The 23,213-nt window shown below is 37.5% G+C and overlaps 1 protein-coding gene across 1 annotated transcript in view; it reads left to right on the forward strand.

The window, feature by feature from the left end:
- Positions 1-23,213, forward strand: part of PREX2 (phosphatidylinositol-3,4,5-trisphosphate dependent Rac exchange factor 2) — a 185,281-nt gene that overhangs the window by 44,400 nt on the left and 117,668 nt on the right. The window contains exons 2-6 of the mRNA XM_013942875.2: positions 7,465-7,536; positions 7,611-7,733; positions 8,941-9,045; positions 11,546-11,647; positions 13,388-13,549. Coding sequence (XP_013798329.1) covers positions 7,465-7,536; positions 7,611-7,733; positions 8,941-9,045; positions 11,546-11,647; positions 13,388-13,549 — 564 coding nt within the window. The remainder of the gene's footprint in view (positions 1-7,464; positions 7,537-7,610; positions 7,734-8,940; positions 9,046-11,545; positions 11,648-13,387; positions 13,550-23,213) is intronic.

Raw genomic sequence — 23,213 nt, forward strand, 5'->3', positions numbered from 1 at the left:
AAGATATGTTATCAGAGGGAATTTCATATACATGTGAATATTTTTTTCAGTCCAAAATAACTTTTTCTTACTTGGGAAAACTTCAAAATACAATAAAGATTAATCTTATTCATACTTCTTCAGAAACATATGCTGAAAATGTGTTTTTTTTTTTAATCTATTTTTTAATAGAGATCAAACTCGGTATTACTGTGTCCTCTTAGTACTGCTTCATAAGGTTCCATTTGAATTACAGGACCAAATTGTGAAGTCTTTATTCATACAGTTGTTTGTTTGGTGTGTTTATCTGTTGCAATGTATTCCGAATTTCATGTGGCCCAGGTAAATCCATCTTTTCCCCTTACCCTTCCAAAAAATTTCCTTTGATGATGTTGAGACTGGAATTTAACTTGTTTGCATTTTTCATGGAATTAAAAAAGGCCTAACTACCATCATTCACCCATGTTGCATAAATACTGAAAATATTTGCTGAAAATGTTAAACAAACTGCCTGCTGCTCATCACAGAATCACAGAATGGTTGAAGTTGGAAGGGACCTCTGGAGATCATCTAGTCCAACCCACCTGCTCAAGCAGGGTCACCTAGAGCACGTTGCACAGGATTGCATCCAGGTGCATTTTGAATATCTCCAGAGAAGGAGACTCCACCACCTCTCTGGGCAACCTGTTCCAGTGCTCTGTCACCCTCACAGTGAAAAAGTTTTTCCTCATGTTTAGATGGAAGTGTCTGTGTTTCAGTTTGTGCCTGTTGCCTCTTGTCCTGTCGCTGGGCACCACTGGGAAGAGTCTGGCTCCATCCTCTTGACACCCTCCCTTCAGATACTTGTACACATTGATAAGATCCCCCTCAGTCTTCTCTTCTCCAGGCTAAACAGGCCCAGCTCTCTCAGCCTTTCCTTGTACGAGAGATGCTCCAGTCCCTGGCTGTTACAGATAAGTGTTCATCCCTTAGGCCAATATATGGTTTCTTCTCTAAAAGTTCTACTTAAGCTATATTTTAGTCAAGAAAAATTTTAGATTATCTTCTAGCAGCTTTTTGCACATGGCTTCAGCTTATTTCAGCATGTGTGAGTCAGCCTGACAGCCAGCCTCTGATTTGGCAGTTCACTTAGGCATTTTTTTAACTTTAAGCATGTAAATATTTCCATCATTATTTGCCAACAAAACTTGTATTTAACACTAAGAAAATACCTACACCTCAGAAAACCATTTTCCAAAAATTAAGATATTAGATATGAGTGAGACAGTATTTTCTGACATCTGAAAAGAAAAGGGAACAGATGTTTTCTGATTTGGGTGAGGAAAAGGTGGTACTAAATCTTTTATACAATGGTTTCAGTACAAGGAAGAAGGTGGAGACCATCTCTCTGACTTCCAGCATGGCTGAGGGGAACTTGACATGGACTCTCAGTCTCTTGCCTTCATCTACTGTAGAGCTGAAAGGAAGGAGAGGAATCAAAATTGAGAACACAGTCATAGCTTAGAGAGAAGGTTTTGAATGTGGGGGAGAATAATTTAGAGAACCTGGATTTCAAAGGAGACTGTGAATTAGGAATCTCGGTGGGCATGAAAAGATGAAAAAGATGTGCACTAGAAAGAAGTTGAAAAGTGCTGTCAGTGACCAGGGAAATGCAGAAGAGTTGAGTGAGATACAGGACAGGATGAGAAAAAGGTTTTATTATTCTTGGAAAAAAGTTTCTGAAATGACAGAGGACTTTAGCAGAAAATCAAAAATTATAAAGGAAAGAGAGATCATGATGATTGCCACAAAATCTGGCAGCATCTTCATCATGTGTGAACTGGTTTGAAAGTCCACGTTTCTTTAATGTGACCACCTTTCATGTGTGTGTTTCCCTCCACTTCTAAGAGTTCATGTTTACTTTAAGAAAACAAGTCAGGGCGACTCTTTCAGACACACAGATCCCCTGTTGGGATATTTGAATGGAGAAGGGAATCGTTTGGTCAGTTGTGGGTGGAAAGGAAACTAGCACTGGAATAAGGAGTATTTCAAATGTGGTACATCTATTCCCCTGTCTTTTATAGAGAGCAGTTTCTGAAGCCAGCTTTGAAAGTGGCTCTAGCTACACCAGGGAGGAACAATATATCTGACTGTGGCTGATATGCTGTGTGCTGCTTGCAATTCATCAGTACTGCAGGCAAGTTAGGAGAAACAGGTGGTGATTCAGCTGGTGAATTGCTGGAGAAAGAAGAAGAGTCTTTTTGTTTGGTGTCAGAAGCCAGCCTGATTAGCTACTGCTGCTGCTCCTGGCACAGGTTAATGGGAAGAGGAGGGGAAACACACACAGTGCCTTCCCGCAGCTGCTATTGCTGTTGGAGTCTTCTCTATTGTAATTGTTTTTTGTGGCAAAATCAAGTGAAAGTGCTTCAACAAAAACAGCACAGTGTTCTTCTGGGACCTGGAATCTGAGATGCATTAATTATGCTGTGCAGAAATTCAGATTTATGGGCAAAATACTAGCTTGATGTTTGTGAACTGAATTGGCCATAGTAAGAAAATGTGTTTGGCTAGTCTGCTATTATCTTGAGCAGTTCTTTTCCCAAGTGTTTCCCCATGCTGTCGCTAGTATCATTTTGAATATTGTGGAAAGTGCAAACTGTTTTCCACCACATGGCATGTCTATAGATGCATTAAAAGTGTAAATAGAAAACACAAAAACATAAGTATTTTAACTCTGTATTTCTTGTGATGAGAAGCCTGTTAGCATAGACATAATTATATAAATTGTAACTTACGAACATTTTTCTTGTGTTGTGGGTTTTTTGGGGGCTTCATCTTTGACAGTGTGGAAAATTAGATTTTGTTCAAGTTTTAACATTTGAAATATCTTTTTAGCTTTATTCAACAGGCTTCAGTGTAGTAGATTGGGTACTTCAGCTGAACTGGATTTTCACAAAGTGAAAATACACAGGAAATGACCCTACTAAAGATATATATATATTTTTGTAGTCTGTCTTGTTTTTTATGACATCATAAATGTTAGAGTTGTTACAATGTTAAAAGAGATTAAGAGAAAAATTAAGTGACTTTTTCTTTAATTCTTTATGAGGAAGTGTATATTTGTTTGTTGGTTCATGAAGGAAGATTGCTTTTAGCAAAATAGTTATCTATTTTATGATCCAGGTGCTCTGACATAATTTCAGAGCTTTATTTCTTATCTTTCAAAAAGGTGAAAACTCTTCATGACCTGAGAATCTTCTTAGGCAGACTTTCTTTGTCTTTCCTGATTTCATTCCGGATGTCAGAAAAGTCATTTGTGCTGTCGGCAGCTTCTTGTACTAACTGTAGTGGTGTTTTTCTTTTTTTCAACAATGCACAGAGCAACTATGACAAAAAAGATCTAATTTGATTTTGATAAGACCAGAACTAAAATCCCCATAACAGGAACTCAATGCATGTTCTCTGTGTAACACACACAGTCTCACAAAACAGCAGCAGGTCGACAGGCAGGCAAACACAGTAGTGTTTAGTCAGTATGATGAACAGACTTGAGTTTGGGTTGGGTTTTTTTTTTTTTGATTCTTTAAATTAGTATTTTCAATAACAAATCTGCTCCTCTTTCTCTTTCCTCTTGGTCTGATCTTTTATATTTAGAATTATCCTCCTGGTACTCAGCAAAGTTGTTCCTCTGGGATGTTTTGTGGAGATACCTTTTTCAACTCTGAATTCAGGAAATCAGAGAGATGGCAGAGAGAGCAATTGGGGTAGTAGATCTCCATTTGCAGTGCTGCAAGGATGAATCCGTATACTATAGCAATTTGACCAGAATGCTAATAGTACAAAATGAAAACTTAGAAAATGATTTTTATGTTTAAAATATTCTGCTCTACTGTTCCTTGAGAAAACTAGGGATTGAAGGCAATTCAAGAGAAACTCTGGAATCATCTTGAAAATTATTAGGGAGGCTAAGGGTCACTGTCTAGATGACTTTTTCAGAAATCCTGGAATACACAAAGATAGGCATTACTCTCCATGTGCTTGATGCTGTGCTAAGAGCTGTGCTAATGCTGATGAATTTTGAGAAGTAATCTCAGCAAGACTTGTATTCTCCAGGCAACAAAGATCAGTCATGATTTACTGACATGTGTGCATGATAAATGAAATTTCAGTAAGTTTGGGTTGATTTTTTTTTTAAAAATAAGCATGAGAATCATGTATGCAAACTGTTTGTTACAGTTGGTTGCTCAGTCCAGGAGCTATTTAGCTGTGTCATTGCAACTGGTAATGCTTTGCTCCTTCATGCAATCTGGTGCTCCATAATGAGTCTGAACTTTGAGTGGCAGGCTTTGATTTGTGGTAGAACCTGTAGAAACCACTTAGTGCAATTTCACAGAAGTTTCTGACTTCTTTTGTGTCCAGTTCTATAGTGATTCATAAATTCTCTGAGATCCATAGTTTTTTTTTTACAGTTTTTTTCTATAATTATTAATGCTCTACATAGTGTATCTTGAAAAGCTTCTATAAACTCTTTTTTTCCTGTTAGCTCTGCAGCTGTAAACTCCTTAATAATTTCTGGGCATCCTTGTTCCTTTTCATGTCTAGAGTGACATTCCTCCTTTAAGGTGTTTCTAAAAAAGGCCTGCATCGTCTTTGCTCACTGATTTTGAAGAACAGTTCATAGCTGTCTTCAGTTGATATTCTACAGTCTTTTGAATAGTTATCCATCCCTCAGACCTACAGTATGTTCATACAAGTTCAGAGACATTTATTTTCCATAGTCACAGTGCTGGATTAAGGTTATCTAACACTGTAACAAAAGCAATTACTGACTCAGCTGTCTCTTGTTTAGGAACTGAATTTGTTTCTGATCTAGAATTACATTTCAACACGGCATGAAATACTTGCTGAGTTCTTCATTAACTTCATTGAGCAGTTTCAACCCTGTGGTTGTAAGGCTTTCGGAAAGGCCAGTAAACTCTCTTGCATTGGACAGGGCAAGGTATTAACTTGTTCTCCTCTGATTGCTGATCTAAACCAGAAGCCTGACAACGCACCTGGCATCTGATCGGCCAGAATGGCTGTCTTTCAGGGGTTCTTCCTTCACAACAGCTATGCTTCAGAGCCCTGCAAATCATATTCTGGTGGAGACAGCACTAGGGAAAATGCTGTGTTAAACAAGGCCTCTTCTGGTGTTTCATCGGTAGCAAGGAGTCATATGTTAACACCATGCTGCCAGTACCAGATGATAGCAAAGCTATTAGTGATAGTCATGGTGTGCACCCCTGCTACACATGTACCCCTTCTCCACCCTCCTGTCTGATGACAGCCATGCATTCTTCCTCGCAAAGGCCCAGAGCAGAGCTGTCGCGTGAGGAGTCAGCGGTGTCTCTGGCTTCCAGGAAAGGAGTTGATAAGGGAGTTGTGCTGCAGTAGGGCTTTAGGCCTCTGTCATAAAAAATGGCTTCATGGCTGCCCCTGCGGTATGACCACAGCAACATAACGTATGAGCTGGCGCTAAGTTGCTGGAAGGGGCTAAAGTCATCTTAAGCCTCCCTACCTTAACTAGGGACCTGTGCCTGGGTTTTGTGGGAGGCTGGATTTTACTGGATTCAGTTTCCGATAACCTCTGCAGATGAGAGATCTGGGGTGGTGCTGCTTGGACAAATGGGAATCTGTTTATTGTGGTTGATACATACTTTTTGACCATATGACTCTTGGCTAGTAATCAGTCAAGAATAACTAATGCCCCAGCTCCCAGATAATTTTCTCAGTTTTGCATTCAGCCAGCTGAATACTCACCTTCCTTCAGCGTTACAGGAAATGATGATGTTCTGGGAAAACATAAACGCTGATGAGCAGTATGTTTGTTCTGCGGGGAAATAACATGAACAGAGAGAGATTATAGATAGGAGAAATAGACATGATTTTAGAGGTAATTCTCATGTGTTTTTTTTTTTCCAGCTTTCAGTTCTAAAGTATATTTAATGCTGTCAGGTGATTTAGTGAAAACAGTGTCTCAAAAAGAATTGAGAGCCATACAGTTAAATAGGCGCTCACTATACATGGGGTTGGCTGTGCAGTGTATAGCTGATCCACACACAATATACATTTGCTCAGTGTGGATCTTCATAGTGGGTAAGGGAATAAAGGGCCAAAGTCCACCTTCAATTAACTGTTATAAATGAATTAATGGATTTTTTTAACATCAATAAAACATTAGGAAGAAAGCATGAGTAGTCAGGAAAAAGGAGGTTTTTAAGGACTGTAGAAAATTATGCGAAACATTTAAACATGCTGGCAATATTCCAAACCTCATTCTGTTTATGTCTTGTGTAACTAGATTTGTCTCTTCAATCACACACACACACACATACACACACGCACGCACGCACACACAAAATGTTCCTAGTTACGTAGGCCTTTTCAGCAGTGAAAGGAATACTGCTTGGGAATGAAAATGTTTAAGTTCCAGCAGAGAGAAAAAAGGGATACTGTGAGTGCTATCCTTCCAAACAGGGGTTATTTATTGCCTCTTTTATGGAATTTGCACCACACCAGAATTTAGATGAGTTCGTATACTGTATACAATACACAGTGACTTGAAGCTGAATGATTATGAAAGAAATGACATTTGTGCAACTGTGGTGCCGGTTTTTGAAGACTAAAGAATATGCATGTCCATGTTAAGAATTAGCAATGTAAGATTTTAGTCTTCAGTATGTAGATATTTTCAGAATGTACCTTAGTCATTTGTAAAGGACTGAATCTGTAAATATTAATGATAACCTCATTATTTGAAATGTGATTATTTCATTTGGAAATGACTCTTACTGTACATGTCTTCTTGCTTTTGTTATTTCCAATTCTTGAAAGTGAAATATAATAAAATATACTGTTTTGGTATTTCATTAATGGTATTACTAACTTCTGATTTGATCCCCAAAGATGAGATTGTTGGGGATAGAGACTGAATGTTTTCATAAGCAAAACCAGGTGCAGCTGAACAGTTGTTTAAGCCAATTTACTTTACAATAGGTTTGATTATTAATACATCATAAATCTTGCTTGTGGTTACACTTCTTAATAGCATCTCAAGACTAGTTTTGATTTAGAAATTAGAGGCTCATTTCTGCTTTTCTTGTAGTAAATTTGAAACATGCTAGAGCTAGATTTTGAAAAAGACTCATTTTGCTCTTGCCTGATTGTAATATGAATGCAGGGTTGAAATTGTCCTTCAGAGAATGTTCAGTTTTTCAGTTTCATTAATATCGCACTGTTTAGCTCTTTTCACACACTGTGTAGATAGGATTTTATATCATGTTAGGATAACAGAGTTACTAGATGCTTTATAAATAAAATATTTGTTTGAGATTCAGAATAATATTCTAACACGCTTCTATAACCAACATGTAAGAAAGTTGGGAAGCAAATTACAAGCATAAAATGCCAAAAGTTCTTCTAATCTTCCGGAAATAATGGTTTCCTTGTTTTTCTTGTCTCGTGCAGGCTTTCCTTCACCGAATGATCCAGTATGCAGCAGCCAAAGTGGATAAAAATGTCACAGAGGAGACAGTTAAGGTTAGTTTTCTAATAGCATATTTCTTTTCTTTTATATCTATTGTTTTATTTATGTATACTTTATTCTTTTACAGATGTTGTTTTCAAATATCGAAGATATCCTTTCAGTTCACAAAAATTTCCTGTCTCTGGTGGAGGAGTGCTTGCAACCAGAACCTAATGCACAGCATGAAGTGGGAACTTGCTTTCTTCATTATGTATGCTCTCTTTTATTACAGCCTTATATTTCACTTGTTTTTCCTTTCTGATTGTTTTTATTAATTACTGACATGGTGGTGAGTGTACAAAGTCACGAGGACAAATTATGACTTGATTGCATAATTTGGAGTACTTTAAGGTCATTTCTTGTTTACTGTCATTGCCAAAAAAAAAAAAAAAAAAAAAAGCGGGGGCAGGTGGGGGAATGCTGAGTCCTATAGCAGTGTAACTCTGGCCTTGGGATGGGCAGAGGCTATGGCACCTGCTGGGGCCAAGGGTTGTGTCTTGCACCAGAGCTCATTTTGGTGTACGTCCCTGCTGGGTAACACGCTTTAGAAGTGGATGTCAGCCAAGGCTGACACACACAGTCCTGAAGAATGGGGGAGGCTTTCTGGTGCCAATATATGAGCTGGTGGAACTAGGAAAGGACGAATATGAGACAGGGACAATAGTAATACCCCTTGATTCTACACAAAAATGTGAATATTTAGCAATGAATTGTGTTGGTTGGGTAAAATGTCTCTGTGGTTCTTGACTGTAAAGATATTTTAATTCTTACACCTCCAGTATGTTTGTATGTCCTGTAGCAGTTATCTTCTAGCAGCATTATTTTTTCTGTTTGAGCACCAGGATATCATTGTTACAAACCTCTGCAAAATGAGGACCAGTTAGTTTGTTTTCCATCATGGGCCTAAGAAAAAGTCTAGGTTTCATTGTTCTCTGTGCTTAGAGTGGCATTTGTTTGCTAAGTCTATGTTTATTCATTGTGGAGGAGAAAATTGTTAATGGTTAGTGGAAAAGATTTACAGAAGTGGAGTGACCAGTTTTTGACTATACAGAAGCATGGATCACATTTGCAAACAAGTGTGCATGCATAACAGGTAACGATGTCTGCAAATATGGAATTAGTTGTGCATTTTCTTCATATTTTTTCATCCTGTGTTTTTGTGATAGCCCAGCCTCTGAAAATTTTCAGCAAATGCTCAAGTGATATTTCCAGACTGTTCAACTTTACAATTCTAATTAAAAGCAGAAATAAAAAGTACAGAAAAGGCTGGACTTAAAATAATAAACGTAGGAAGAGGAGCTGACCTTCCAAAGTGAAGACTCTATTAACTATTCAGCCTTCAAAAGTGTGCATTCCATGTGTTGTTTATTAAAAAAAAATCAAAATGACAAGAACAAGGTATTTCTTTGTTTCTGCAGAAAGAGAAATTCCGTATCTATGATGAATACTGCAGTAACCATGAGAAGGCACAGAAAGTTCTGCTTGACCTTAACAAAATAAGAACAGTGCGGACTTTTCTTTTGGTAAATATATTTTGAATTGGTATTCTAACTTAGTATTATTTGACTGGGCAGTGAAATGTTAGCATTGTTTACTCTACCATGTAACAACTACAAGCACCCCTGCAAGTGATTAGAGGGCAGTTTCACTTGGGTATAATATTGCTAGAGGAAGGGGCTGAGTACATTGCATTTTCACTGCTACATCTGGATCTGTGCATAAAATAGCATGAGGCAGTGTGCCTTGAGCTTTCCGGCCAAGAAACAAGGGTGTAAATCCAGCAGTGGCTGTAGAAAGAAAAAAAGAATAGGATTAGATACTTGAGGAGGGGTAGAGAAGGGGTGGGGGTGGGAAAGACTCCTTTTTTCTGGTCAGAACTTCTGAAAAGGCTGTCCACATTCTGATACTGTAACTATGGCTGTGCCAAATGGAAAAAATGTTTTGCTAGAGGCATCCTGAGCTTAGACACTGGCTTAATCTGAGGTCAAAGAAACAGCTACACAGTTGGTCTTTCATTTTACAAGCCCATTAAGGAGGTTTTAAAATGTTAAGTATGACAGTCCTCGTGATTTTCCCGCAACAAAACCAGTTTCTCAGTATGGAGTTTCTCAGTAGTTAACTTTATTTGTTAAAAGAAAAATTCAGTATAGACTGGTTTTTTATTTTCCTTTGTGGCATCCTGTGATAACAAAGTTAGTTTTGAAATGTATGGCATATTGTACTGGAACTTAAATGTCTGAGAAGGTGCCCTCCGATATGATATGAGAATGATCAAATCTGATTGAAGTATTTTGGAACTAAGAGTGGACTTAAGCAAAAGACACTATCAGCAAAGCACCAGCAGCATGGCCAGATTCAAGAAGAAGGGGTGAATGCTGTATAGGGAAACAAAAAGCCAAATATTCCTGAGAAAGACTGAAAAGAGCTTATTTTGTGAGAAAGGTGTGCAGTTACAGCAGTTCATGATGTATCAGTGTCGTGTACTCCTGGGGATGTGTGGAGTGGTTCCACATCTGACTTGGGTTCCTTACAGATTCAGGACATGTCTGTAGGATAAGCTGCAGCAGTCTAACCTAGAGAACAGGAGGTTAGACTGTGCAACTTGAAAGTAGAATTGAAGCTTTCTAGCCAGACAGAACAGTTTAGGTCATTACAGAGTTGTGATTATCTATAAATAATAGGGAGTTGAAACCAGGCCTTATAACCCCTAAGTATAATGACAAACATTATATAAACCTATAGTCTACATTGCTATTATCTTGTTGGTCAGTCCTTTTCAGTAAACCTTTTTGTGTTTGGCTGTTAAAGTGAGATCCTTTAGGATAAAGGACCTAATGCCAGGAGCTGATTAATCAGGAATATGAAGCACAGATTTAAGGGTGGGCATAGAGGTCCCTGTAGTAGCACTGGTTATTGGGTATGTGTATTGTGAGTTATGTGTTAAGGGGAACAGCCACCCAGTTGTGTTGCCCCTGTTCCATCAAAAATGTGTCTGTGTCCTGAATTGTGGCCTGTGTCAACATCCTGTCTGGCTGTGTTAATCTGCTTTTGTCCAGTGCTTTCAGTTTTGACTTCTTGCTCTTTGAAGCTTTAGGTCATCTCATACCATTGCATCACAATTCCTTCTGATCTCTCTGTAAAATAATTTCCATCTTTACTGTAGGTCTGTATGTACTTACACTTTAATTCCAGCATTTTCAAATATTTGCTGTGATGCCTCTTGCATACTTGATTATGTCAAGTAGCTCATACTTGTTTCTCTCTCTCTCAGCTGTTTTTTTTTGTGGATGCTTCCACCGGATATTGCATACATTCTCGGCTTCCATGGGTGGATGTATTGTCAAAACTCATATACTCTTTAGCCCATGACTAAAGATATTTTATTCAGTGCACGTCACTTTTTAATATGGAAGTATATGGACAAAAGACTTTTTGTGTGTTAGGATGGTCATGTTCAAACATGTCAAACCATCTTTGGTGCTACTTACTGTCTCTAGCGCACCTTTGGAACCAACAGCACCTGTGATGATCACCCTGAGTTCTTTTTATTTTTGTTTATTGAAGTGTGAAAGTATATTTTCAGCATTTTCTTTATTGTCTTTTATGGTCAGCATAAAAAGAAAAGGCTAGTCTCTTAATCAGCCTGGATGAATAGGGTAGCCTTGGGGAAAAAATGCCTGCATATCTGCATTGCAGCTTCCCTTTGTGTGTGATAGTATACTTGCCTGTGTGTGTGTGTTCAAGCCTATACTTGTGACAGTTTTGCAAACCTATCTCATGATATATTTAATAGATGCATATGTAATTTATGTATAGGTTAGTCAATATTTCTGTATGCATATGCCCTTGCCTTTATTTCTGATAATTTTTATTGGCAATTGCTTATATTTTAGAAATTTGCTGTCTACTAGAGATTAACGAAAAGTAATGCACTCCTCTCTTAACTCATACAGAACTCATGGTTTGAGAAAGTGTAATTTTCTCAGAATTTTTTAGTAATTTTTGAAATTTTTTGCACTCCAGAATTGCATGCTGCTTGGGGGACGTAAGAACACAGATGTGCCATTGGAGGGGTATCTAGTAACGCCAATACAGAGAATATGCAAGTATCCCCTTCTTTTGAAGGTACTATGAGTTTGTTATCTAAGACTTTATACTCGCTATATAAAACTGGTTGCTAAGCATATTTCAGAACTGCAGGAACAATCTCTTTATGCAGTGAATAATCTCTTTATTAGATATTGGACCCATTCTTGCTCTCATTAAAGCCAATGGCAAGTCTCCTGACCTCAATTTTAAAAAGACTGAGGAGTATGGCTGGATGAAAATTATCAGCTCCTTTCTAAATCTAATAGTAAGGTTTCCTCTTCATTGTTGAAAGGAAGCCAGCCGTTTAAGTGAGTTTAATGAGACTGATTTAAGTTGGATTTGGCTTAAATGCTTTGGATAGCAGAGTTGTTACCAACATGCTTTGCTTTGCTGATTCTAAGTTAACATTAGCAAACTGTAAGTGGAAAATATTTACAAAAATGATACGTAAGAAACATTCTGGAGTAACCCTAACACGCTGTAGGTGGTTCTATGCATGTTTGTATTTGTATGTTTATGCCTTTCTTGTCTTATTATGGCTTAAAACTTAGTACTGTTAAATATGCTGATAAACATTAGATATTCAAGCCTCTGAGTTATTAAAATTTTCTTAAGTTAGGAAATCATCGAATCATCAGAAAAGTATATATTTAAAACAAACTTATACTTAACAGATATGAATTTAATATTGTTTATTGTTTAAAGGGTTGAGGAAAAAGCAAGAAGAGATTCTGCTTTAAAAGTTACTTGAAACCTGATTATTGGACAGTTATTTTTTATAATACATATGTGAGTTCAGATGTGAAACATTGCCAGCTATGAGGCATCTGCATTTCATTGCACTGACATACAAAATTAAAATAAACATGTTAAAGTAAAGATTTTTTTAAAACAAGAATATAGTAATTGCAATGAGGTTTGAGTCATCCCACAACTCTGCTTTTACAGTTCCCTTGGCCTATTTAAAAATTATTTTTATATTCTATTTGTTGAATGAAAAATCTACAAACAAAACAGAGGAAACTGACTAATGAATTACAGTAGAGATACATTGAAATGAATTGTAGCTAAAATAAATTTAAATACAAGGTGGGGTGGCAGCAGAGTTAAGCCTTTTAGCTATGGCTCCAGAGAGAATGTATCCAAGCTGCAGTCAGGATATACACTGAAGGTTGTCCTTAATCTGTCCAGCTATAAATGGGGAGTTGGCAGTTTGAGATGGGAAACTGAAGGTGGCTTTATATGAATACTGGCAACTCCCACCCCCCGCCTTTTTTTTTATTGTGGCTGCCATTACCAGTGACGCTAAATCAATGAGTCACCTAAACTATTGTTCACTGTTCTGGTATACTATGCTAGATTGAACAGTAGTGTGGAATTAAAGAAATATGTTTTTTGTCCTAAGTTGCAGGAAAGGCAGGTGTTAATTTTGACATCAGTAAATAAATATTTTTAAGTGGAATGGTCTTTGTTGAACAGTTCCATCCCGTGGAATATAAAAACAGTCAGAGCTCAACATCAAGAAACATCTTTTTGGGGGGAGAAAACTAGCTGAAATACAAATTTTTTTCTAAGTAGTGTTTATTTTTATTATTACTTATTTCTTCAAGTTTTAATGTCTTACCAGGATGCAATGTTGTACTACTTTTCCACCTAATAGGAGAGAAGTCTGTTTACTCTTTGGTTTTGTACCCCAGTCAATTTAAGCCTCCTGTAAGGTACATTTAGAGATCAAAGACAGATTTCTTTCCTTTTTTTTTTTTAATGTCTAAACAGGAGTTACTGAAGCGGACTCCAAGGAAACACACTGACTATGCAGCGTTAATGGAAGCCCTCCAAGCCATGAAAGCTGTCTGCTCCAATATAAATGAGGCCAAGAGACAAATGGAAAAATTAGAGTTTTTGGAAGAATGGCAGTCTCATGTTGAAGGATGGGAGGTAATACAAGATGTGTTGCTTTGTATGTTGTGGAGGGAGTAATATAATTTTACAAGTATGAAATTTTCAGCAGGTGTCTATTACACTACTTTTGTGATTCTGAGGTGCTGGGACCTCCCTAATCCTTCTGTGAAATCACAGCTTTTATTTAAGATCTACTCTACAAACTGCTATATAAATGGTGTTGTCTATTACCGAGCACTGCTAGATAGAATAGTGGACTTCCAGGAAAGACAGCAAATATTTAGTGTTTGACTTGTGTGTTGATGCAAATAGTCAGTATTCTGTGTGCACACACATGCACAGAAACATGCATATAAATCACAATCTGACTGCTGCTCTCAGATTTTACTTCCTTAAGTACTTTCTTAAGAACATTTTTCAGTTTGCAAAAATATTTGATTATTCTGTAACAGATAGTAGACTTTCAGTTGATCACCTACGCTGGCTACCTACCAAGTATTAACAACTTGACTGTTAGCTACAAGATTTGTGATCAGCTTGTAGACTGACAAACTTGATAATAAGAGGATCGTGTGTTTCTCATTCTAAAGCAATGGCTAATACAATCTCCAAAGCTCTGCCCCCAAATCCCATCCTAATCTTGGATGTGGGGAGGTAGGGACAGCTGATGTGGATAGACAATGATTTTTTTGCTTTGTGGAAGGTGTGCTGGCTGGAAAAGGCACCAAGAAAAATGTATTGGTTGCACATAGTCTGCTAAGCTTGAGACCTAATCTTTCAGCTATTTAGAGGGAGATTGCCTTCATACAGTGGGAAGTGAAGAAAATGCTAGGGAGTTTGGTAGGACCTGGAATCAGACAGAGCTTTGAGATGGACCTGCCTGAACTTCATCTGACAGAGTTCCCCCAAAAGACTGAAGACCAAAAATTAGAATATTGACTAGAATAATCAACTAGATATGCATAATCAATTAGCTATGCATAGTAATAGGTTAAAATGACAGAAATCAAAAATAGTTTAATACACGGACCTTTTCTCTCCCCCCTGTTTCTGAGGTGGTGGGTCTCTGATGCTAGGCAGTGCTTTCTCAGTGGCAGCAAATTTTGTACAGTACCTTCTGGTCCCCCCGGAATTTTCCCCTTCTATTTCCCTGTACTCTATCCTTCTGCTGTAGATTCCCAATTTTATGTTGTGTTCCTCCTGCTTACCACACTTGCTGTTTCTTGAACCCGCTCTGCCTAAGCACAGCCTGTACCTTCCAGCAGAGGATTGTCTCCCCCTACCTTCCAGAGGGGCTCAGCTAGAAGAAGCCACTGTCTTGAAGGAGTGTAAAAATTATTCTGAACAAAGAACCCCCCAAAATATCATCCATGACACTGTGGAATTATTTCCTCTTTTGCTCCAGATGAAGTCTCCCCGTCTGTAGACCTCTGCAAACTTTTGGTTTATTGTTAATTGAGCAGTATTGGAAGATTTGATTCATTTTAAACATCGATAAAGCAACAAGTCTTACTTTAGTCAAAATGCCTCAGTTTTTGAGTACGCTGTGGGATTTGAAATGTATTATTTAGGGTATTTTTCCTTTGCAGTGCAGCGGCACTTTAAAAAACTAACTCTTCCATTTCTCTAATTGGGATAGGTATAATTTAGAGCAGGAGAAATCCTCTTATGCCAGAGTTCAGGGCACAGTTTTCAGATTCAGTAGTTTTCAGATTTCTTTGCTACAGTACTGATACAGCACACTCCACAAAAATTCACAGTGGCTCGAAAGAAGGAACCTTAGCACATACAGAAGTTTTATAGCTGCTGGTCTGTATTCAGACAAATCTTTCTGCATTTAGGTGTAATCTTCAGTCTTAAAAAAAAAAAAAAAAAAGGAAAAGCAGATAAAGACAAATGGTAAATGACGTAGAGTGTGTATTTGTGCTATGATATTGTTTGCAGGATTTTGGAAAAGGAAAGACTACTTAGATAAAGTAAAGCTCTACATGTTACAATTGAGAGGTCTAGTTGACCTTACACTTTCCAGAAGAAGAAAATATCTTAAGGCTGGCCTGTTTAGACTAGGTAAAAACACAATTTTTTTCTGTAATTAGCTTGAGCTTGCTGTCGTCAGCTATTACAGATTAGTACACATAAACAAAAAAATGCATTAGGCATGCTTGTGCAACAACTTCATGGTAGAAGCACTAGCAAGTTAAATGCTTATGTTACAAACATTTCATGGCAAGAGAAACTTACTAAATCCTTATTACCTATTGCTGACTTGATTCTTTCTATTATTTTTATCTTTTCAATGAACTCGTCTACTTCTATATTGATTGAAATTCTTATACGTGCTTTCAGCATCTTGAGTTTTAGTGATGTTTCCCAAATGCATCTTAATGAACACAGTCAAGTAAAAGTGTTTTGGCATCCCTTCTACTTCGTGCGTAATAGAAAGAATGCAGTAATTTGATATAAGTTTTTTGTAATTTTGTGAATACTGTACACTTGCAGCCCTTTGCATAGTTTGTTTATTGAAACATCACCATAAATAAAAAAAAATTAAGTTGGTTTATGATTGGACAGAGGCCAAAAGCTTAAATGAAAAATTTTGGAACTCTTACTGTAATCTTTTAATATTTATTTGCATATAGTAGCATAGCTGTTAATTTGAAAATTGAGCAACACAGAAACCTAATTTAAGAACAACTTGTTTAATGCAGTGTATCAATTACAATCAATGTTCTGTCTTGAACGCTAGTCTTGTGCTATAGTTAGTGTAGCGCCACCGCTAGTGTAGCAGAGTCACATCTAACGTTAATAAGGAAAAGTTGTGTAAGGATTGACTGTTCTCCAACCTCTGTTCCCGAAAAGGGAATCCATTTTCCTGTGTTAAGTTTCTTCTGACTCCTTAATAAGACATAGAGTAGTATATATTTCGCTGTTGAAAATATGTTAACAAGCAAAGATAGCAATGATGTGGACAGAAACATGTAAGTTATATAGACCTTTCTGTGCTCAGAAGGTATTCTGTGAACCTCAAAACACTAATTTCCTTCCAACATTGATTTTTTTTCCAGAAATAATTTTGGGATTCTACTGCGCTTGAACTCTGAAATTGTCTTTAAAAAAATGTTTTCAGTATGATTTCAGTAGGGTTATGTGGTGTTTATTGTAGTTTAGCCGATCAGATTTGATATCATCATATGGCAACTATAGGATGCCCAATCTGGCAAAATTGCCCTGATCTTAATATGATCATCCTTTTCAAACGTAAAATGGGTTTAGTCCTTGAAATGGTATGAATTCCAGAGCATTCATAAGAGCTAACAATATTTTAGAGGGTTCCCAACAACAACAACAAATCTTCTGAATGCAATGTATGAGAGTGGATTTAATTAAATAAACATCTGGTTTTCTGCATAGCCTAAAAATAAAGAGGCAAAATTGTTGGAGATTTCCTACCAGAAGGAAATGCTTAGCACATTGCTTGGCCCCAGCTAGAAGGAAATAAAAAAAAAAGGCTATTTTTAGAATCTGATCAAAGCATGACTTGAATTCCTATACATAAGTGTCATGAAATGAAGCTTGTGTTTATTATGATGAAAATACAGATTTATGGAAAAATAGAACATCTGTTTCAAGAAAGAAAATTTTGAGTATAATGACTTTCTCACTTAATTTCCTAAGTGGTTAAATTTATTGGACTGCGTTCAGAACTTGCGTAGGTGGCTGTCTCAGCTGGTAGAATGGTTCAGCAACTGAAAGAGTCTGTCAGTAGAATCTGCGTGGATGTTTCCGTGAAAGAAGAAAAATATGACTGTTGCATTTATTGTAAGCTGAAAACGGAACAACCCAGTTTGAGTCACAGGCCAGCTAAGTAACAATAGCATGGGGTATTCTGTTGCTTACAGGGTTTCCGTTCTACCATATCGTCAAGTAGTGTTTGAATAGAGATTTCTATTTTAAACTTCAGAATTTTTAGCCCTTTTCCCTGCTTTATTTCTACTTTCTATGCACATGTGCAAGGAATAAAGAATAACTTTATATCCTAATTGGCAATTTCTTTGCTTTATCACTGTTAAAGTGATATCCTCTGAATCAGTGGAGTCAAACCTCCATATATAAAGTCTGAAATTTGCCCAGAATATATCTGTAAGTAGCTTTTTTAACAGATAAAATATTAAATACAACAAATGCTGCTTTTGAACTCATGGTAATGAAGGAAATTTTTTAATACTGAAGATGAATATTTAATGAGTTCAGAATGAGAGAGAGTGTTTTAAATTTCAAAGAGTTTCTCTCCTCCCAGTACATTTTAAAAGTATTTATTTTGTGATATGGTAGCCCACACTTCAAGCTTTTGGCTGAGCTATGGCTTTAGTGGACTGACACACAACTGACAGCCAAGGGCTGTTAGGAGCCAGTTTTACCTAGTATGTCACACAAAAGCCCGGAAGCTCTGAGAGTCCTATGGGCTTTTAATTTCCATACCATGTATCCTGAAAAATCTTAGAGTCCTCAGCCCCAGTTTGACCCACTGGACAGGACTGCTCTACAATTAGACGTTTAGAGTCTTTGATGGCTTAATAGGAGAGATGGAGGAAAACTAGTCTAGATTCACAGTATAAGCCTGCTTTTCAGGTCATTTTTTTCTGACTGAATCCTTCATATATTTTGCTGGAAGATAATTAAAACAGGTTTGCTTCTATAATACATACCATTTTCAAATTTGCATTTCACTGATAATTCCCCACCAGCTGTAATTGTAGGTACTTTTAATATATAGAAACATGAATTGTAGCATAGTAGTAGTAATTTTATATTTAGGATGAACAACTATGATCTTCTCCTGCAAGCCCTGACTAAAAATATACATTTTCATGAAAAATTGCATTGAAAATACCTTTTCAGATTCAAATTGCTCATATATGAAATTTCACTGATAGTTTCAATTCAAACATGTAATGAGAATGTGTTTGTGTTAGAATGTTTTAGTAATATTTTTTATACTTACCTGAAGGGTTTTTCATATGTGATTTTTTTTGTGCCAATCATATTTTCACCTTAAAACTTCAAATTCCTCTTATCTTTTGTCTTAATAGAGATTATTATTTTAGCTTTGTAGGGAAATTCTTAATTTGAAAATTATGAATATTCATACACAATGTTTTGAACTTGCATGTTGCCTGTGGGCTTTTTAATATCATTTCAGGAACAAACATAAATCTGTTCAGAGTGTGTGGCACTGGAATTTGAAAAATTGCATTTCAGTGTAATTATTTCAATTAATTTGCTGACTTGGTTGATTATATCTGATTCATTTCTATAATTAATATTATTTTATTATTTTTCCTGATAAATATTAATTAACTAAGGATCACTAAGGTTTCACAAAAGGTATTTTTTTGATTGATTAGTTCTCTTTCCAATATGGGGTTTCCCAGTATGGGATAAACTTTTCTGCAGTAAGAAACCATAACTGCTTTTTATGTGGTAAAAATGTTTTGACTGTCTTTTAATTAGGAAACAAGCACAAAAAACCCTAGAAATACTTGTGATATCATAGTTTCTGAGATCAAAATATTGTAGCTTACCAGTGGCCACATTTTAAGACTGTACTGGGGGATCATATTTTTCTGAAAATAATACATTGAATCTATTTGAAATTTCTACACTGAATCTCTATTTGAAAACTGTGTGGAGCATTGAGAATGTTTTATTTTGCTTAGATTTTCATTCGTATCTAGAAGGGTTAGAGGCCTAAGTCCCACTGGTTACTTGAAAGAACCCCACCCATACAAATCTATGAGACCAGGTGAACTGCATCTGAGGGCATGGCAAGAGCTGGCCCATGTCATGAACAAGCTATCTACTATCATCTTAGAAAGGTACTGGACATCAGGGAAGGTCCCTGATGGCCAGGGAGAGGCAAATGTTTCACCTATCTTCAAAGAAGGCTGAAAGGACAATCAGGGAAAATACAGACCTGTCAGCTGCATTTGGTCCCTGGGAAAACTGTGAGTGAGTTCTTGGAACACATTTCTGGACAGATGAAATAGAAGGTGATTGGGAACTGTCAGCATGGATTTACCAAGGGCAAATCATGCCTAACCAACCTGATTGCCTTCTGTGATGAAATGACTGGATTTGTGGACAAGGGGAGTCTTTAGCAAGGCTTTCAACACAGTCTCATGAAATATTCTTGCATCCAAGTTGGGATATTGCAGTCTAGGTGGATGATCAGACTCAGAGGGTAGTGGTAAATGGGTCATGATGAATGGGCAACTATATCTAGTTGCCTCTGGCAAGTATAGTACCTTGGGGGTCTCTTCTGGGACTTGTACTGTTTAGCATCTTAATCAATGATCTGGAGGAGGCAATGGAGTTACCTTGAGTCACTGTTGTCAAGTTTACAGATGGCAGATTTGTTGGGGAGGGAGAGGAGAAGTGTAGGCTGGGGTTGGACTGGCTTGGGAGCAGCTTTGCTGAGAGGGACCTGGGGGTCTTCATGCCTCTACAGTGTGCCCTAGCAGCTAAGAGGACTGTAAAGCCAGCATAGCCAGTGGATTGAGGGAAATGATTATTCCCCTTTGCTCAGCACTCGTTAGACAGCATCTAGAATACCGCGTCCAATTTTGGGGCCCCAATACACAAAAGATGATCAAGTGGAATAAGTTCTGCAGCTACCGCCAAGATGGTTGGGGGCTGGAGCACATGCCCTGTGAGGAGGGGCTGAGGGACCTGGGCTTGTTCAGCCTGGAGAAGAGAGAGCTTTGGGAGTGACCTAACAGCAGCCTGCTAGAACAGACAAGGAGGCCATCAAGAAGATGGAGCTGGGCTCTTCACAGTGGTGCGTGGTAGGAGGACAAGAGACAACAGCAATAAATTGAAATGAGAAATTCCAACTGGATATGAGGAAAATCTTTTTCACCATGAGAATAGTCAAGCAGTGGAACAGGTAGTTGTAGTTGTGCAGTTCTCTGTCCTTGAGGGTTTTTGAGCCCCAGCTGGATAAAACCCTGAGCAGCATGGTCTGATCTCATAGCTGACTTTATCTGAGCAAGGAGGTTGACCTCGAGACCACTTGAGGTCCCTTCCAGTTGGAATGCTTCCATGATCTGGAGTCTCTAGAGTCCCTCTAAGTTTCTCACTCTTTGCTCTGGCGCATCACTTGGCATGATATCCTTCAGCTGTGCACGAACAGCTAATCTGATTTGTTCCAAAAACCTTGCCTGTATGCATGTGTAGTTCAGTTTTACCTGTGCAGTATGTGCACTCATGCTTCTGGAATAAGGGTGATCTCTTATTTGTTATCAAAGCCTGGAACTTTCCTCCCTCAGAGGGACAGCTCAGAGCTAGACAAATGAATTACTTTAGTAGGTTGGATATATAAACTGTAGCTTGGGCATGCCTGCTGTAAACCCATGTGCAGGCTCAAGGTGTAGATACCTCCTTCATGAAGAAGTTATTACAATTGTTGTTCCTCCTTTGAATTCTACGGTGAGTATGTGTATGCTCTCTTTGCTTTATCCTTCTTTGGGCTGTTTTTTGTCTTTAAGGCATGTGGTGGAGAGGACAGCTAACCCCAGGTGTAGAGACAGCAGTACTTTCACATCATTTGTTCTTTCTCTCTTATCCTTTCCAATTCCATGCCCACACAAATTCTAGAAACAGGCTGGCCCTATAACAGTGTTAAAGAATTTAAAAAAAACAAAAAAACCTTCACTGGCTGGGTTATGTAGGACAGGCAGTGCTGACTTCTGGTCCTGTTGTGTTATTCCCTTGGGCATATATGCAGCAGCCATAACAAAAATCACTGACCTGCAGCCAAACCACCGTAGATTGTGATCTTGTCAAAGGGTATATGACAAGTGCAGTTAACACTGTTCAGTATTTGGTTGGGAGAACTCCATGGGAAAAAAAGTATCTGTAGAACATTTTTATCTAGCAGCTTATGTTAGAAAAGAAGGAAAATAAAAAGAAAAGTAATAGCAAAGGGTAATGTGATACAGGCAATACTCACTGTCATATTACAGCATTGGACTTCAATCATGAATGAGTCAAATCTTGAGAATTCAGGTAACCTATCCATTTAACATATTTATAAAATGTGGTATTTATTTTATGATATGATTCTCACACAGTGCCAAACCTTGCTAGAACTGTTGGAAGAAAGGTTATATTTCTCTTCATTGTAAATGAAGCTTTTCAATAAAAATGAAAAAAATGTTTTCATGAAACCCTTTTGATGAAAAAATACATCCTTTTGTAGAAAACTGAAACTTTCATACATAGTTTTGAAGCTTTAAGCTGAAATTTTTTGCTTCCTTACAAAAGTTCTAATTTTCCAGCAAAGATAAAGTTGTCTGGGGGAAAAAAAAAAACATTTAAAAAATCTAACCTTTTAAAATGCAAATAATTAGTCAGTACCTTTCCAACAACTTTCAAAAGCAGCCTAGCGAATTGGTTACTCTTATTAATACACAGATGCAATGAAATAGAATGGAAGGAAATGACTTGCTGTTCTGTAATTATGCTCAGCCAGTATTAAATAGAATCGTAACTGTATGTGTAATTTATATTACTGGCTGTGCTTTTAAGCTGTTTCCATGCTTGTCTTCAAATAAAACTGTAAAATTAGTATGCCAACTTCTGGCACTTATTCTTTCTTAGGAAGGGAGGGTATGGTCAAGTGGCTATAGATGACATTCATTTTTGGCTCATTTGATCCTACATGGAAAGAGAGTGATTAGTTGACAGTAATACCTAAGTGGCTTTATTTAGAAGCCTGAATTTTGTTCCACTGTTATAGCTGTGCAACCTCGGTTATCATATCTGTAAACAAAATGCTTCCTCCTTAAAAGAGACTGTGAGTTATTGCTCAGTAATCAGGGCTGTGACTTACAAAGGACAAACAGCAAAAGGAAGAGCTGAAAGCAGAACCCATGATTACTTCCTGGCTCTTAACTGAGTGCATTTTTCTTTGGGCCACTGTGGTTAGGTCAAGAAGAAGAGGTAACTACAGCTATTGCAAGCATAAGTCATTCAGAACATATGTGGATGAAAGGAAAGTCATGCCCAGGCTTTTTCAGGTTTTCCACCAACTTGAATGTTCCTGATGTTATGAAACTCTTTGAACCATGGATGTATGTTCAATACAGCTAGCGTGCATAAGTATGGATAAGTATGATCACATGTCTTGATGCATATAGCAAGTGGGCAGGAGCTCTGTCCCATGGGAGCATGTGGAGATTTCCATGAAATTCAAGGCAAAGGGGCATGGATTTTCAGAACAGTAAAATACACCTCTGAATTCAAGGCAGGCTTCCTTGAGAGGTTAATTTCTCTTTATAAGGCTGGGACTTTGTCACAAATATTTGGAGAAAAATGTTATCCTTTGTTAATGTTGATTCTTTTTCATGGACTCTTTTGAAAATGCCTGCCTTGTTTTCACATAAAAGAGTGATCTACCTGAAGCAAAATGGAAGCATGGGAAATTTCACCCCAAACAGCTAAAGCTTGGCAAAATTCTGATGGTTTCAGAATATATTAAGAGGAAATGTGCTCGGAAGTCTTAGCTGTATGCATCAGCATTAACTTTGCCTGAATTTTAAATCTTGCTGTTTTTTGTTTTGATTTTGTGTTTAGTTTTATTTAGTGTAGAAGTGTATCCTTAACGATTTTGAAGTTCCAGGTTACTTCAGCTTCCAAG

Source organism: Apteryx mantelli, chromosome 2, assembly GCF_036417845.1.
Source record: "Apteryx mantelli isolate bAptMan1 chromosome 2, bAptMan1.hap1, whole genome shotgun sequence".
In the NCBI taxonomy this organism is placed as follows: Eukaryota; Metazoa; Chordata; class Aves; order Apterygiformes; family Apterygidae; genus Apteryx; species Apteryx mantelli.